Source organism: Nuphar pumila, chromosome 1 (genome assembly GCF_984573655.1).
Source record: "Nuphar pumila chromosome 1, dmNupPumi1.hap1.1, whole genome shotgun sequence".
NCBI classification, from domain to species: Eukaryota; Viridiplantae; Streptophyta; class Magnoliopsida; order Nymphaeales; family Nymphaeaceae; genus Nuphar; species Nuphar pumila.
The window spans coordinates 178951294-178968936 of record NC_143249.1 but is presented as its reverse complement, the minus strand read 5'-3'; the positions used below and the strand labels follow the sequence as shown (position 1 = coordinate 178968936).

At 40.5% G+C, this 17643-nt stretch overlaps 1 protein-coding gene across 2 annotated transcripts in view; it reads right to left on the bottom strand.

Annotated features, from left to right (window-relative positions):
* The window catches only part of LOC149851462 (protein MICRORCHIDIA 7-like), an 88814-nt gene extending 71819 nt beyond the window's left edge, over positions 1–16995 (bottom strand). The window contains exon 1 of one of the 2 annotated variants that reach the window (XM_090000804.1): positions 16455–16995. In XM_090000804.1, coding sequence (XP_089856930.1) covers positions 16455–16863 — 409 coding nt within the window. In that variant the 5' untranslated portion in view covers positions 16864–16995. The remainder of the gene's footprint in view (positions 1–16454) is intronic. The other variant, XM_090000808.1, reaches the window with a different exon arrangement.
* Between the last annotated feature and the right edge of the window lie 648 nt (positions 16996–17643).

The following is a 17643-nucleotide window of genomic DNA, read 5'->3' as shown; positions in this document are numbered from 1 at the left end:
TTATTTTTTGTATTTTTTATATCACAAAAGGGGCTCCAACCATAGAGTCGTTGGAGCCCCCAACGGTCACAAATGTGACCGTTGGGGGCTCCCAACGACTCCATGGGAGCCCCCTTTTGGGCTCTCCTTTTTAGGCATTTTGCCTCCCCTTCTCTCCTCTCCCTTTTGTATAAATAGGGGTGATCCCCTTGTATGTGATTCATTCTTGAGAGCTCTCTCTCTTCTCAATAAGAGGCTTTTATATTGTTGCCTTCTTTAAGGCTTGTGCTTGTATTGTCCCTTTGTGGACTTGTGATATTGTCTCTTTTTCATTGTTGTAAGTGCTTGTATGCACTCTTTATATTTCTGCAATATCTCATTACATCGGTATATGTACAACTGTAGTGACTGATAAATTATAAAAGGTAAGTAAAAAATAATATTAGTCATATTTTCTTTGTGCGAACTCTGTATATTTTCCCTCTGAAAAGTAATATCAACCGGACCTGGACTCTAGAGGTCCCGGATCGGGGTGTTACTATTAAAGTCAGGTTTACACAGAAGATACATCATTCATAACAAGTTCAATGACATAAAATATAGTATAAGTCTTTGTTCGCTAAAAACATAATAGTGACTATGTTGTTTTATAATTAGGAATGGCTAACGAGCACGATAACCACAGAGACCCTAGGACGTAAGGACTTCCTGAACCGTCAATACTAAGGAGAGAAGAATTTATCGCAGTGATGGGATTGGCTACTGGAGTCATGGCAAGCATAACTCAAATTGTACGAGAGTTGACACCACGGCCCCCGCCAGTCTATATCATAGCCGAGCAAGGAGACGTGTACCGGCAAAACGACCCTCCGGTACACCACCTTGACACTACTCAAGGGCGACAGTTAGAGTCCTACGGGCGAGGGACTCAGCAGTCCTACCGTTAGAGAAATCGGTCAGTACGTGGGCGAACGGTGAGGGACTTGATGACGGTTTGAGGAGGAGTCGGAAGGAGAGCATCCCCAGGTGCGTACTCTGTGTCTCGTGGAAAGTCCAGGATGGCTAGTGCAGGGGGACGACACATGTCTCAGACTAGCCATGCGACCTTGGTACCTGCATTGAGGGTTTGAGGAGGAGCCGGAAGGAGAGCATCCCCAGGTGTGTACTTTGTGTCTCGTGGAAAGTCCAAGATGGCTAGTGCAGGGGGTCGACACATGTCTCGGACTAGCCATGCGACCTTGGTACCTGCATTGAGAAAACGAGAGAGAGACGAAGAAAGGATTACGAGAAGGGGGTTGCGGCTCACGATTTCTTCATAACAGAAATCGTGACCTAATGCCTATATTAATACACTTAAGTGTACTCAGTGGGTCGGGTTAGGTCTGGTGTATTATCCGAACCCGGATACAAATAAAAAAAAAACATACAAATAAAAACAGACTTATACAGGAATGGAATTCGGGTCTGGTACAGGATCCAGACCCGAAACACTATTCACCTTTTTCACCCCCCCCCCTCAAGTTGATCATGGTTATGGACCATGCACAACTTGCCTTTAAGCGTCCAAAAACGATCCTTGGTTAACCCTTTCGTAAATAGGTCCGCAACTTGTCTTTCAGTATTGACGAACTCAGGCTCAATCTCTTTTTCTTCAACTTTCTGTCTCACAAAGTGTTGGTCAATCTCAATGTGCTTAGCACGACTGTGATGTACTGGATTGAATGACATGTTTATAGCACTTTGGTTGTCACATAGCAAGATAGTGTGGGAGATCTTTTCTCCTACTTCAGTCAGTAGATGTCTGATCCATGTGACTTCGGCAGTAGCAGCAGGCATAGATCTATACTCAGCCTCAGTACTTGATCTAGCGATAGCCTTTTGTTTTCTACTGCTCCAAGAGACTAAATTTCTTTCAATGAAGACACAATGTCCTGATATAGATCTTCGTTCATCAGGATCTCCTGCCCAGTCTGCATCACAATATACAGTGAATCTATGATCATCTTTGCCATATGACTGTGGTGAGTATGTCAATCCATCCCCAATAGTCCCTTTCAGATATCTAAGGATTCTCTTGGCAGCTTCCATATGTCCAGTACGTGGCGCATGCATAAATTAAGACACTTGATTGACTGAATAAACAATATCAGGTCTAGTGAATGCGAGGTACTGTAACATTCCTATTATGCTTCGATACCTGGTGGGGTCATCACACAGATTTTCATCATGAGCGCTAAGTTTTTGATGAAGCACGCTCGGAGTTCCCAGAGGTTTGCAGTCTTTCATGCCTGCCTTGCTGAGAACATCTACGGTATACTTGTGCTGAGTGAGTGTCAAGCCATGAGCCTGATTATCAACTTCTACACCAAGAAAATAGCGTAGAGCTCCAAGATCTTTCATTTTGAACCTCTGACCTAGTAAGTCTTTTACTTCTTGGATGTGGGCCGCAGAGTTTCCTGTGATAACAATATCATCGACATATATTAATAACAGAGTGGTCACAGTCTGACTTCTGAAAATAAACAATGAGTGGTCCAGCATGGAACGTGAAAATCCATGTTTCTGAATCTCTAGTGAGAAGCTGTCAAACCAAGAGCGAGATGCTTGCTTCAGACCATAGATAGCTCTTTTTAACCTGCACATATGAGTTTTACAATTTTGTTCTTGATATCCAGGAGGTTGCTCCATGTACACTTCCTCCTTCAAGTCCCCATGCAAGAAAGCATTTTTTACATCAAGCTGACTCAACTTCCATCCATGTTCAATAGCCAGAGAAATAATAATTTGAATTGTTCCCATTCTTACAACTGGACTAAAAGTCTCATCATAGTCTTGCCCTGCTTCTTGAGTGAATCCTTTTGCCACGAGCCTTGCCTTGTATCGTTTAATGGTTTCATCTGGCTTGTACTTTATCTTGTAGACCCATTTACATCCAACAACATTTTTGTCAGGTGGTCTGGAAACAACTACCTAGGTTCCACATTCATGCAAAGCTTGCATTTCATCATTCATGGCTTCTACCCACTTGGTAGAAGTGGCTGCCTGATAGTACATAGTGGGCTCATCTTCCTTATTGAGAGCAGTTAAAAAGAGTTGAAGATCCAAGGAGAAGTTGTTATAGCTAACCCACCTGTCAATGGGATGTCGTATGCAGCTTGATTTTCTGACCTCAAGAGTGTGAGAAGGAGTCGGATTGCTGACTGAGACATGATCTGAATGGCTTAATGTTGTTGGTCTCTGTCTAGAATAGACAATGCTTTGTATCTGCCCGGTACTTTCTCTGAATTCTGTGGCCCCGACGTCTCAGTGTTCTCAGACATCTCTTATTCTTGTTGCACGCAATCTGATGAACATGCTTCATTGGAGCCAGCAAAAAGTTCTGAACTCAACCAAGGATAGTAAACTTCAGTTGGTATATTCGTTGCATCAGCTTTGTCATCAAAATTTTGTTCATCAAAGACAACATTTCTTGAGATTCTGATGCGTTTGTTGGTGGGATCATAACAACGATATCCTTTGTAGTCATCTATGTATCCCACAAACCTACACTTCTGGGCCTTGTCCTGAAACTTGTTTCTCAGGGACCGATCAATATGCATATAGCAAACACATCCAAAAACACGCAGATCATGATAACTAGGATGAGATCCAAAGAGACAGTGATAAGGAGACTTACTTTCCAGAACGACCATGGGCAATGTATTTATCACATGCACGGCAGAATGAAAAGCTTATGTCCATAGGTTGATGGGAAGATTGCTGTCATGAAGCATACTCATGACACTTTCAACAATATGTCTATGTTTTCGTTCAACAATGTCATTTTGTTGAGGAGTGTGAGGGCAGGACCAGGGTTACCGGAAGCGCCTAGCTAAAAGGGGAAGCGCGCTTCGGAAGCGCGAAACGTCGCGCTTCGGAAGCGCGAAACGTCGCGCTTCCGAAGCGTGGGGGGAAGCATCCCCTTTTTTGGGAAGCGTGTTTTCCTTTAATGGGGGACGCGTTTCCCTTTAATGGGGGACGCGCTTCCCTTTAATGGGAAGCGCGCTTCCCATCACGCTTCCCCCACGCTTCCTCCTCGCTTCCCCCATGCTTCCCTTGTTTTTTTCAATTTTTTTGTATTTTTTATTTTTTATTTTTATTTTTTTCGCTTCCCCCTCGCTTTCGAGGCGCTTCCGAGGTCGCTTCCGAGACACTTCCCGAATCGGTCCTAAGTGGTCCCACGCTTCCCCGCTTCCTAAAATTTTGAAAGTGCCTCGCTTCCCGCTTCCCGCTTCCCGCTCCCGCTTCCCGTATCGCTTCCCGCTCCCACTTCCTCAACTGACAACCATGGGCAGGACACCCTTCTTCCTATTCCGTTATTTCGAAAAAAAGAAATAAAATCACGGGATGAGAATTCTCCACCTCCATGACATTGGAAAAATTGAATGGACTCAAAAAATTGATTTTTGACCAAGGAAAGGAAGTTTTGAAACAAAGAGAAGACTTCTGACTTATTTTTTATGAAATATATCCAAGTGTATCGAGAATAACTATCAACAAAGATTAGATAATATCTGCTTCCAGACCCAGAGACAATTGGGGCAGGTCCCCACACATCAGAACAAATAATTTCAAAAGGTTTTAAAGCTCTCTTATTAATAGAATGGAAAGGCAATACATGACTCTTACATGAAAGACAACTAGAACATTTATGACTACTCTCATCCCCATTAAGACTTTCTTTTGGAATGAGATTATTAGAAACAAGTTTCTCAATAAAATGACTCCCACAATGTCCTAACCGACTATGACATAAGAATGGCTTATTACATTCAGAGATACTAAAAACACTGGAAGAAGAGGATGAACACGACTCTAACGAAGGCTTCGAAATCAGGTGAGCAGGGCGAACATCATGACATGGAGCTTCTTCAAAGACATACATGTTGCCTCGTCTCTTTCCTTTAGCGAATGTTTCCCTCGTGCGTAGGTCCTTGACCTGCACAGAGAAGAGAGTGAATTCAACTGAAGCATTATTATCATCAATAAATTTAGAGACAGAGACAATATTTTTCTTAATGTCAGGAGCATGAAGAACGTCAGAAAGAGTAAGAGTGGAATGTGACATGGGAATGACAGTCTTTCCAACATGAGAAACAGGATGGTGGAATCCGTCTCCAGTGACAATCTTACTTTTTCCGAAATAAGGAATAGGGTTAGAAATTTTACCTGCATCGCCGGTTACATGAGTTGCTGCCCCTGAATCGACAAACCATGTGCCTTCATCACTCTGCTTCAATTTTAACTCTGACAAGGCAGATATCAACAAATCTTTAATTTCTTCATTGTCTCTGGTATTTGTTGTTAAAATGTAAAACTGTACATATATGTATATATAATAATATTATATTATTGTATATATATAAATACATTTTTAATTTCTTTCTTTTCTGTATTTTTTTTCCTTTATTTTTATTTTTTGTCTTTATGTCATCTAGTTCAGTTTGAACTAGAATGACTGTTGCTAGTCAAGTCCTGTCCAGACTTGACTAGCAATAGAGCTGTTGGACTGTGCCCAACAGCTCTATTGAGTCCTCTTTCAGCTGTGTATATAAAGGGGTGCAGACCCTCTTGTATTTTACTCCAATGCTTCTTAAGCAATTGGTTTTTCATATCAATAAAGAATACATTTTTATTTTTATTTTTTCAGTTATACCCTTTTTAAGGGTTATGCTTTAGTGTCATTCTTGACACTTGCTCTTGTTAATCAAAGCTCGTGTTTCGAAGATCCCCATTTCATTTCATGGTATCAGAGCCGCGGAAGTACTAAATCTTGAGGAAAAGCTGCCTCGGTTTCCGTGCCCGTTTGCAAAAGTGTTCGCCACTTGAAGAGAAGTGTTTTATCGCTTCATTGGAGAAGATTTCACATCTTGTTGTATTGTTTTTTTTTCTTTCTTTCTCATTTTCCTTCTTGTTTCTCTTCTATCCCTATTCTTTCTCTCCTTGTAATCGATGGATGACAATGATAAAGTCACCATCATGCCTATGAAACTAAGCGATACGAACTATGTAACATGGGCTTCAATCATGAAGCACCATATATGGGGAAAAGGCTTATGGGGGATTGTGGATGGTTCCGATTCGGAACCTAAGCTATCTCTTACTAAAAAGGAGGGAGATAAAGACGTCCCTCTATCGGAAGAAGAGAAAATCAAGGCTATTGCCTCATACGAGAAGAAATGGAAAGAATGGAGAATATCTCATGCGAAGATAATGTCATGGCTTATCAATAGCGTTGACATTAAAAAATGCTCAAGTCTTGCCAAATTTGATCATGCCGATAAGGCATGGGAATACCTTAAGAATATGTATTCCCTTAAAGATATTGCACACGTGTGCAACCTCCAAGAAAAAGTTCGAAAGATGACACAAGGAGACAAAACTATTCGTGAATATTACAATGGGTTGTCCGAACTTTGGGAAGAACTTTCCCTTTTAGAACCAAAGTGGCATTGTGCCGAAGACATCGAGCTTCGTCAGAAACAACTCGATGTTGAACATTTTTACCAGTTTATCACTGGATTAAGGCCGGAATTTGAAACCACTAAATCGGCCCTACTTCACCGGAAAAAAAATTCCTTCTATTGTTGAAACTATTGAAGAGTTAACAATGGAAGAAAATCGTCTCCGGAAAGGTTCTTTAAAAATTGAAGATGATTCTGTTTTAGCCGTGTCTAGACCAGGGAATCATGTTCGATCATATAGGCCTCCTCACTTTAACCGACAAAATGGTGACTATGATAAGAAGAAAGTTATTTGTCATCACTGTCATGAACCGGGACACTACAGGCCACAATGTCCCAAACTTAAGGAGCTGAGAGAAAAAAGAGCTACAATTGCTGGATCGGAGCCTAAAGATCAGGATGCACCAGTTTCCCTGGCCCAACTAATGGAGATCCTTCAGCCTCTCATCAAAGGTGCCTCTTCCTCATCTGAAGCTTCAACCGGCGCAGCAGCCTCATCTTTTTCTGATTTAGGTAAAATTTCTTGGCTTCTTGACTCTGGTGCATCTTTTCATATGACCCCAAATAATCAAAGTCTATCCAAATGTGTTAAAAATAAAACAAGTGTGTCAAAGGTCTTTACTGCTGATGGGACTTCTCTTGAAATAGAAGGAATAGGAGATTTTGAAAAAATTTATAAAACAAAAAATTTTTTTATTCCAGAAATTAGACATGTTCCCAAATTAAATTTAAATCTTTTATCTGTATCTCAAATTTCTGATTATGGGTGTAATATTTCTTTTTCTTCTCATGGTTGTTGGGTACAGGATCGCCAGTCAGGCAAGCTGATTGGGGAAGGCCATAGAGAAGGAGGACTCTATTACATGGATTTTTTGGAAATGCCGAAGAAAGCTTTTTGTTATAATATTCAAAAAATAGAGTTGGAACTGTGGCATAAGAGACTTGGTCACCCACATATAGCCAAAATCCAACATTTTCCAAATCTAGGGAAATTTTGTAACTCTGAATCATTTGATTGTAAAGATTGTATTCTCGGCAAAATGAAAAGATTACCATTTCAGAACAGAACCTTTTTCTCTTCAAGACCACTTGAATTAATACACTCGGATGTTTGGGGTTCTCCACCAGTAATTTCTAAAGGAGGATTTGTTTACTATGTTATTTTTGTCGATGATTTCTCTCGACATACGTGGATGTACTTTCTTAAACATAAGTCTGAAGTATTTTCATACTTTCAAACTTTTCATAATATGGTTAAAAACAAATTTCAAAATGATATTACTATTTTTCGCACAGATTCAGGGGGAGAGTTTTTATCCACAGATTTTCAAAATTATCTTAAATTGCATGGCATCACACATCAAAGATCTTGTCCTTATACACCTCAACAAAATGGACTGGCAGAACGAAAACATCGCCATATTATAGAAACCACTAGAACTTTATTAATAGCAAATCAAGTCCCTAAAGACTTTTGGGCAGAAGCTGCCTTAACTGCCACCTATCTCATTAATAGGATGTCATCTTCTTCGTTACAAAATATCACTCCCATTGAAAAACTTATGAACATTTCTCCAGACTACTCTAGATTAAGAATATTTGGGTGCAAATGTTTCATATTTACTGACAAAAATGATAAACTTTCCCCTCGTGCGATTCCCTGTGCCTTTTTAGGATATGCTGAAAACCAGAAAGGTTATAGATGTTTTGACTTCAAAAATAATAAACTATATGTGTCTAGAAATGTTTCCTTTCTTGAAAAGGAGAGCTTCTTTGATTTTAGAAAATTAAAAGACGTCACTGAGTACTCCTTTTTGCTAGATCTAACATCAACATCTGATGAATATGACCTTGATTGTAACTTTGATGATGATCCAAGAATTATTGATCTTAATGTTGAAAATGAAAAAGTTCATAGAGATACTAGTATTCAATATTCCAGGCGACAAGAGTCTAATACTCCATGTGCACTTGAGAAATATTCTAACATTCCAACTAGACAATCATCCCGAATCTCGAGGCCTCCAGAAAAGTTTGTATCATACGAGTCTTTCTCACCCACATATAGGGCAGTTATTGCATTAATTCACTCATATGAAGAACCATCCACATATTTTCAAGCAAAAAATGATATCAAATGGATAGAAGCCATGAAAGTTGAATTAGATGCACTTGAAAAGGCTTCTACATGGAATATTCAAGATCTTCCTCCAGGGAAGAAAACTATAGGATGTCGATGGGTTTATAAAATTAAAACCAAGAGTGATGGTACGCTTGAAAGATATAAAGCCCGTTTAGTAGCCAAAGGTTATGCCCAAGAATATGGGATTGATTATGAAGAAACCTTTGCTCCGGTGGCTCGTATGACTACTGTCCGAACCTTAATTGCCTTAGCTTCTATCAAAAAATGGTCTATTTTTCAAATGGATGTCAAAAATGCTTTTTTAAATGGAAAGCTAGTTGAAGAAGTATATATGGAACCCCCTCCTGGTCTAAGTATTCCTAAGGGTAAAGTCCTTCGCTTAGAAAAAGCTCTTTATGGACTTAAACAAGCACCAAAAGCTTGGTATGATAGGTTTAGTCGTGTTATGATTGATATTGGTTTTCAATTCTGTTTAACTGACACTGCTTTGTTTATTAAGAATTCTGATGCAGGGATCATTGTGCTTCTTCTCTATGTGGATGATATGATCATCACCGGAAGCGATAAACAGGGAGTTGAAACAATCAAAACACTTCTTAAATCTCATTTTGAAATGACTGATTTGGGCTTGTTGAGATATTTTTTAGGCATTGAAGTTGCTTATTCTCCTAGAGGATATTTATTATCTCAGACTAAATTTGCTTTTGATATTGTTTTCAGGTCTGGTATTACTGATGATAAGAAAGTTGACACTCCAGAAGTTGTTAATGTTAAAATGAAGATTGATGATGGAGAACTTCTTGCAGACCCTACTCCTTACAGACAGCTTGTCGGGGCACTTTCCTATCTATCCATTACCAGACCAGATATAGCACATGTTGTTCATACAGCAAGTCAATTTTAACATGCTCCTACTTCTGTTCATATGGGAGCAGTCATGCGTATTATCAGATACATCAAGTCCTCTCTTTCACGAGGACTTTTCTTATCTTCCTCCTCTTCTCTTGATTTAATTGCATATACTGATGCTGATTGGGGAGGTGATCCCAATAACAGACACTCAACCACTGGCTTTTGTGTCTTTTTAGGGGAATCATTAATCTCGTGGAGGTGTAAAAAGCAGCAGAAGGTATCTCTCTCATCCACCGAAGCTGAATACAGAGTCATGGCAACCACGACCATGGAAGTAGTTTGGCTCCGACGACTGCTTGCTGACATGGGAGTTGAAGCAACAAAGGCTTCACAAATGTGTTGTAACAACAAAAGTGCGATCTACATTGCCAGTAACAGAACATTCCACGAACGCACCAAACACATCGAAATGGATTGTCACTACGTCAGAGAGGAATATCTACACGGGATAATTGATCTGCCATATGTCACTTCAGAATATCAGTTAGCAGACCTCTTTACAAAGCCTCTCGCTGCTCCCCGGTTTCACTTTCTCTTAGACAAACTTTCGCTCATTGTACCGTAAGTTTGAGGGGGAGTGTTAAAATGTAAAACTGTACATATATGTATATATAATAATATTATATTATTATATATATATAAATACATTTTTAATTTCTTTCTTTTCTATATTTTTTTTCCTTTATTTTTATTTTTTGTCTTTATGTCATCTAGTTCAGTTTGAACTAGAATGACTGTTGCTAGTCAAGTCCTGTCCAGACTTGACTAGCAATAGAGTTGTTGGACTGACACAGTCCAACAGCTCTTAATAGAGCTGTTGGACTGACACATTCCAACAGCTCTAAATAGAGCTGTTGGACTGTGCCCAACAGCTCTATTGAGTCCTCTTTCAGCTGTGTATATAAAGGGGTGCAGCCCCTCTTGTATTTTACTCCAATGCTTCTTAAGCAATTGGTTTTTCATATCAATAAAGAATACATTTTTATTTTTATTTTTCCAGTTATACCCTTTTTAAGGGTTATGCTTTAGTGTCATTCTTGACACTTGCTCTTGTTAATCAAAGCTCGTGTTTCGAAGATCCCCATTTCATTTCATTTGTGAACTTTCTTTTGGTTTCTGTTTGCGGACCCTTTTCTTTATTCTCTGGATTATGCCAACAATTCGCCTTGATATGCCCCTTCTTGTTACAAAAGAAGCAAGTATGAATGGATCTTGGTCCCTGCGCATGAGGTGACATGTTTGGAGTGGAAAACAAACCACGCCCTCCGTGTCCACTTCGCCCTTGTCCTTCTCGTCCCCATCCTCTACCATAAGTCACTCCTGTGGTCAAAACTTCTTGAGTATTTGGATGATTATGAGTTTCTTCAAAGAATCCCTTCAGAGTCATTTCATACTGGATCAATTTGGCTCGTAACTCATCGAAGGTGTGAAGAACAGGAAGGCACAGTAGTGATGTAACTATAATATTGTAGTCAGATCCCAATCCACTCAGAGTTTGTTGCACCATGTCATTATCACTAACGGCACACCCTATAACTGCAAGCTGGTATGTGATAATCTTTATCGTGTTCAAATATTCCATGATGGTCATAGAATCTTTTCTTAGCAACTGAAATTCCTTTTTTAGAAAAACCACTCTTGCTTGAGAAACCTGCGAATACGTCTGAACCAGTCGTTCCCAGAGTTATAGCGTTGTACAGTTGTCAGGAATGTCAATGAGAATCTCTTGAGACAGAGTTGATGTGATGTATGCAACAACTGATTGATCTTTTCTTTCCCAACTGAGAAATTCAACATTTTTGACATACACGATTGAACTCGCCCCTTGGTCATCTTTTTCTTCTCTCGGGATAAATTCTGGTGGGACTAAAGTGGTTCCATCCAGGTGACCTAAGAGGCCTTAACTCCTTATGAAAGGAATAATTTGTCTCTTCCAAATCAAGAAATTTGAGATGTTTAACTTTTCAGAAACAAGCTGGTTGAGAAAACTTAAAGAAAGGTTTGATTGAGAGTGATAAGAATCCATTGAGAATTAGAATCAACAGAAGTATCCACAAAAAATTCTAACCTTTTTTTGTTTTTGTTTTTTTTTTTTGGGGGGGGGGGGGGGCAGAGGGTCGTAAATTGACAGAATCAGAGGATGCAGGAACTCAGGTTCAACTTGTGAAAACTGTTATTCAACGATGTGTGAAAAACACCTTCACACGTTAAATATATTTGCAGAAATAAGAATCAGGAAGGGAACTATACAGTAAACATATATTTGAATGTGCAAGTACGAGGAGAAGGGTGGTCCTAAGAAGATCGAACAGACAAGCAATAAAGAAATGTCAAACAGGCAATATCAATAAAAGAAACAGGAATCGTGATTGGTCTGGTGTTTCACATGAGTCGATTTTAGCGATTCACGTGAAACACAACCACTCCTTTTACGGTTTGGGTTCGCGTGAACAGAATTCACGTGAGCCTCAGATCCAAGAGAGAAACAGACCCACTTGAGGTGTGGGTGCACAGAATAATTCAGGAAAGAGAAGAAGAATGAGGAAAGAAGAAGAGAAAAGAAGAAGAGTAGATAAGGGGTGAAAAAAAAAATTTAAATTTCGATTGGATGTCAGAACCTGTTTAGAAGAGATGAGGGCTTCAGATTGGCTGTTGATGGGTTCGGCTGAAGGAGATGGAGAGGACTCGCTGAAGGAGTTGTTGATGGGTTCGGCTGAAGGAGATGGAGAGGACTCGCTGAAGGAGTTGTTGATGGGTTCGACTGAAGGAGATGAAGGTGGCTCGCTGAAGGAAGAAGATTAAGACGTGTTGCACCTGACGAGAACCTTTTCCGGCCCTTAGACAGATCTCCGCTCTGATACCATCTTAGAATTCCACCTTGGTACCTGCATTGAGAAAACGAGAGAGAGAGAGAGAGACGAAGAAAGGATTACGAGAAGGGGGCTGCGACTGACGATTTCTTCATAACAGAAATCGTGACCTAATGCCTATATTAATACACTTAAGTGTACACAGTGGGTCGGGTCGGGTCTGGTGTATTATCCGAACCCGGATACAAATAAAAAAAAACATACAAATAAAAACAGACTTACACAGGAATAGAATTCGGATCTGGTACAGGATCCAGACCCGAAACACTATTCACCTTTTTCACCATAGAGTTTTTTGTTGAAGAGACAAGGAGAGCGGCAATTCAGACCGCAAAGATAGCATGAAACGTTGCACAAGTTAATAGAGGCGGCTCAGGGTTGGCCCAAGGACAGGCAACTTATAGGAGTTTGTGGGAAGAAGGTAAGAATGATGATCGCACTATTACCTTCGCCTCACCCACCTATACTCCAGCTTCGCCCCAATACAATATAAGTGTCCCTCATGTGCCACACCCTCAGCAGACGCAAAGGGATTCAGGGAGAGAAGCAAGCTTCAAATGAATTGAGGAGTGATACAATGTTGTTGTGTCTCTAGATGTTTAATCCTGTTTGGTCTTGTCTAGTTATGTCATGTCTTGTCTTGTTCTGTTTCATTCTCATTTCGTCTGGTTTTGTTTCTTTCATATGTACTGGGATGCTATTAATGAAATAAAATGATGCAGGAATGTGATGGAATTTGGTGCAAAAATAACCTAACTCAATTAATAATAAATCAATTATGTGGTGATTTCAACGCAGTACATAATGATTACTTGAAGAGAAACGTCCTACCTGCCTAAAGACACCTTAGCTGCCAGATGCGAGATGGGACAACCAGAGGCAGTGACTGGTGATGGCGAGCGCATTGGCAGACGATCTCGGAGGGTGCCTTCATCGTCCCGCACTTTGAGAGGTTTGATGCGTTGGATTCGTATCACAGAGAAGAATCTTCTTGTCCTATGGTTTTTACCAAACCATGGACACAAAAATCGAGATATGCCAGATCACCTCAAAAGGGGTATTTTATCAAAATATAAATAATGTATATATTAATATGAACATGCTTGTGTGATTATCAGATTCTATTGTTAGAGTCACTTGAGACTTGATTGCGACTAGAATGCAGCATTCACATTCAAGGTAAGAGATATTATAAGTAACCTTAGTTATAAACATGGTTGTCAGTTGAGGAAGTGGGAGCAAGAAACGATACAGGAAGCGAGAGTGGGAAGCGAGGCACTTTCAAAAACTTAGGAAACGGGAGACCACTTAGGAGTGATTCGGGAAGCGCCTCGGAAGCGACCTAGGAAGCGTCTCGGAAGCGAGGGGGAAGCGAAAAAAATAAAAATAAAAAATAAAAAATACAAAAAATAAAAAAAAAACAGGGAAAGCATGATAGGAAGCGTGTTTCCCATTAAAGGGAAGTGTGTTTCCCATTAAAGGGAAGTGCGCTTCCAATAAAAGGGAAGCACGCTTCCCAAAAAAAGGGACGCTTCCCCGCACGCTTCGGAAGCGTGACGTTTCGCGCTTCCGAAGCGCGCTTCCCCTTTTAGCTAAGCACTTTCGGTAACCCTGGTTATAAATAAATCATGTTACATTGTATGTTAGCATTGTTTGTTACATGTTTAGAAATGTATCTCTTGAGTGTGAACATGATTGCAATGAGATGAATGTGTACACATGTCGATTGTGATATGTCATGCATACTAGAAAGAAAGATTATTTTTTGACAATATATCTATGTTATACGCTCCGAATGACATGCATTGTAACGAGAATTGTGATTAGCCTTGAGTCTCTTGAGTTTAGTCATGTTGTTTGAATTTAAATTGAGATTAGCATGCTTAACCCCTTAAAAAAATGGCGACCTGTAAAAAGAGCTACCTGGTTCGCGACCAGAGTGCAACCACCATGGAGAGTGGGCCGCCGGCGATTTAACGATAAAGAGACTTTATCTCGTTACATGTTTACTATGATACAAAGCATGAACCCTAGTACAATTTTGAGAATGAGACCTGTCGTAATTATTTTACAATGGCACTCGTGGGAAAACGAGTGAAACACGAGCTTGAGAGTAAGGTTCAAGGTAATGAACTTAAGATATGACTTAGAGTTTTATATTAACACAGTATCATTGATGGTTGAAAGTTATTTATAGTTATGATGTAGCATGCACCATGCCGAGTTTTAAAGTGAGCTCTCGGCTAGCTACTGGTAGAGTCCCCCTTGTTGTTTCACTGCAGTGTCTAGTGATCTGGTGATCATTGAGAGCATATGGTTCATAGTATAACGAACAATGTAGAATTGGGGTATTTTATATGGATTGCTACACCCATAGACAGCTATGACCGGTATAGCCGACCTAGTATTATAGTCTGTTGTGAGTGAGAGTTAAATTGAGAGAGTTAAAGAGAGAAATTTAAAATATACAAACCTTGTGCGGTGTATCGAAAACTAAACTCAGATTAAGAGCTTAGATTCCAACACAGTTGTAAGTTAAAGTCATTTATTGCTTATAAATATTAAACTCACCCTCTAAATAATTACAATTGTAGGTTCCAGGTACACTAGCGAAGGCAGGACATGATCAACTACTGTGCAGATGAGTTATTTGTTAGTTTTATTTTTTGTCATTAAACATTCAAGCAATCTTTATTTTCGTATATTATAAATGATGAACCATGTTAAAGAATTTGAGTCTATTAAAGAAAAAAAATTAGTCAGATTTTCTTTGTGTAAACTGAGAAGTAATACCAACTGGACCTGGACTCTAGAGGTCCCAGGGGTGTTAAAGAAATCTAATGTAAAAGCAAAAGAGGAAGGTCTCACATGGAACCAACCACCAGCCATCCTCATATGACACTACTTAGATGACAAAGAGTTACCCATTTACAACCATTGATTCCAGAGTTCTGAACAATGGAGTCAAGAAAAGCAAGTCCGTTTGATCCCAAAAGAACATAAACCAATTCACCCAGTATTGACAGGTTCTAGTTTCCACTCAGGCTCCTGCATAATCCAACAATTCCATGCATTCAATTCAGACAAAAACGAACCTATAGAAGATTCCCTACCCGCCACATTCCCCCACCCAAAACACTGTAACAAAACTGCCACTAGGGGTGGCAATTTCTGACACGACCCGCCAACCCGACCCGCCAACCCGCCTCTTAGGCGGGTTCGGGTTGGGCTTAAGCCAACCCGTTTAATAAACGGGTCGACCCGCGTAACCCGTTTATTAAACAGGTCGGGTTCGGGTTGGGGGTATGCCAACCCGCCAAACCGGCTGGCCCGTTTAATAAACGGGTTAGGCGGGTGGGTCAACCCGCCAACCCGCCTGCCAACCCGTCAACCCGACCCGCCAACCCGTCTGCCAACCCGATCCGCCAACCCGACCCGCGAACCTGAAAACCTGTTTACCCGACCCAACACATTTATTAAATGGGTTGGCGAGTCGTGTCGGGTTACCCGTTTATTAAACGGGTCGGGTTCATGTTTGCCACAGCCGACCCGTTTACCGTTTAATAAACGGGTCGGGTTCGGGTTCGGGTTGAGGTATGCTGACCCGCCAACCCGACCCGATTGCCACCCCTAACTGCCACTAACGAATCCGCAGCAATCGATTCTATAGCTTTAATCCCTATAGAATCCGAAAACATTTTCTTTAGCAGTAAGGACACTGAACCAATAATCTCTTCCCTATCATTACGTTTACCGAAACCGACTGCTGCTCCTTCTTTCTTATTGCATCTTCTAACACAAATTCAAGCATTACCTGAATTCGGTACATTGCTAAAACCATCTTTCTCATCATTGCAGGCGATACATAGAGGGGAAAAACTATGATAAATCCAATATTATGCAGAGTTAAAAAACAATGAATACGGTTCTAACCAACAGAAACTCTCAAAATCGAAACAGGAAAGAAAGCAAACAACATAAGCACGTCCTTAGAAGCAATCCATAAAGAAAGAAAATCCGATAAACAAACTCGAGCGTAATCCTTACCCGAAGACGCCTCCGCATGCACCATCTCATGCCCCTCATAATCCCCGGCCTTCCAAAACTGCCTGAAAGGCTTCGGCTTCGCTGGCGTGGCCTGCGATACGGGCGTCGCCGCGACCACGGGACCGCTCACCTCTATCGCCGGAGAACCCAACACGGCAGAGTCCGGCGGCAGAGGATCCAGGAACCCGGCAGGGAGGACGACGCCCAATCCGTTGTGCTTCTGCCTCTTCCGGCCGCCGGGCTCATCGTGAGACCAAGATCTCTTGCCACCGGCGAAACAGTCGTCGTCGCTATCGCTGCTGGTGCTGAGATCGATGAAGGAGTCTGCCAGGCTGGCATCCCCGGGTCGCCTGAAATCCGCCGGGAAGTCGCCGGAGACCGGAAGTTCTTTCTTGACAATTGAACTCATGGGGCCAGAGAGAGAGGCAGTGAAGGAGAGGAGGAGGTTGGGAAATCTATCTTCTTTTCTCTTGCTTCCGATTTGGAGTTTGGCGCTATAAATTTCTCTCTCACTTCTGGATGCTTGTATGTCCTGTCCGCCGCCTCAGTTTCTAACTTTGAAATGTTAAGGTTGTCAAGTAGCCAAACAGGAAACAAGATTTTCCTAGGTTCATCTAAAATAAAAAACGTTTATATATATATATAAATGGGTAAAAGATTGGTAATGACATCATTATTACAAACGAGTTTGGATCTTTTGGATGTGTAAGTGCAAGCTGTTTTGATCCAAACCAACCTCATGGATGGATTTAGCATGTTCAAAATAGTGACAACCTGCTTTTGGATCATGTTTTTTTTATGAAAAAAAGATTTTATGGCTCATTGGATTTATGAAAAAAAAACAGTTTGTAAGTCATGGCGACCAAGTATATATATATATATATATAAAAGGTGGTAGCTGCTAACTTTTTTTTTTAGCAAACCAACTAGCTAATGGGGTTTTTCATGTTTTCCTTAAATATGACCGATACGCAGATAAGATTTTAGAAGGTTTAAAAAAATTAACTAAGAATTTTTTAAATATTCAAAGCTTAAAAATCGTGTTTTCCAAACAAAAAATACAATCCGAGTATTGTTTTCTAGTAAATCAACAATGACAAATGCATTTGTATGATCAGATTTAAGTAATACATGGGAAAAACCCTTGAAAACTAGACTAGTTAGAAAAGTTGTAGTAGCTACCACTTAG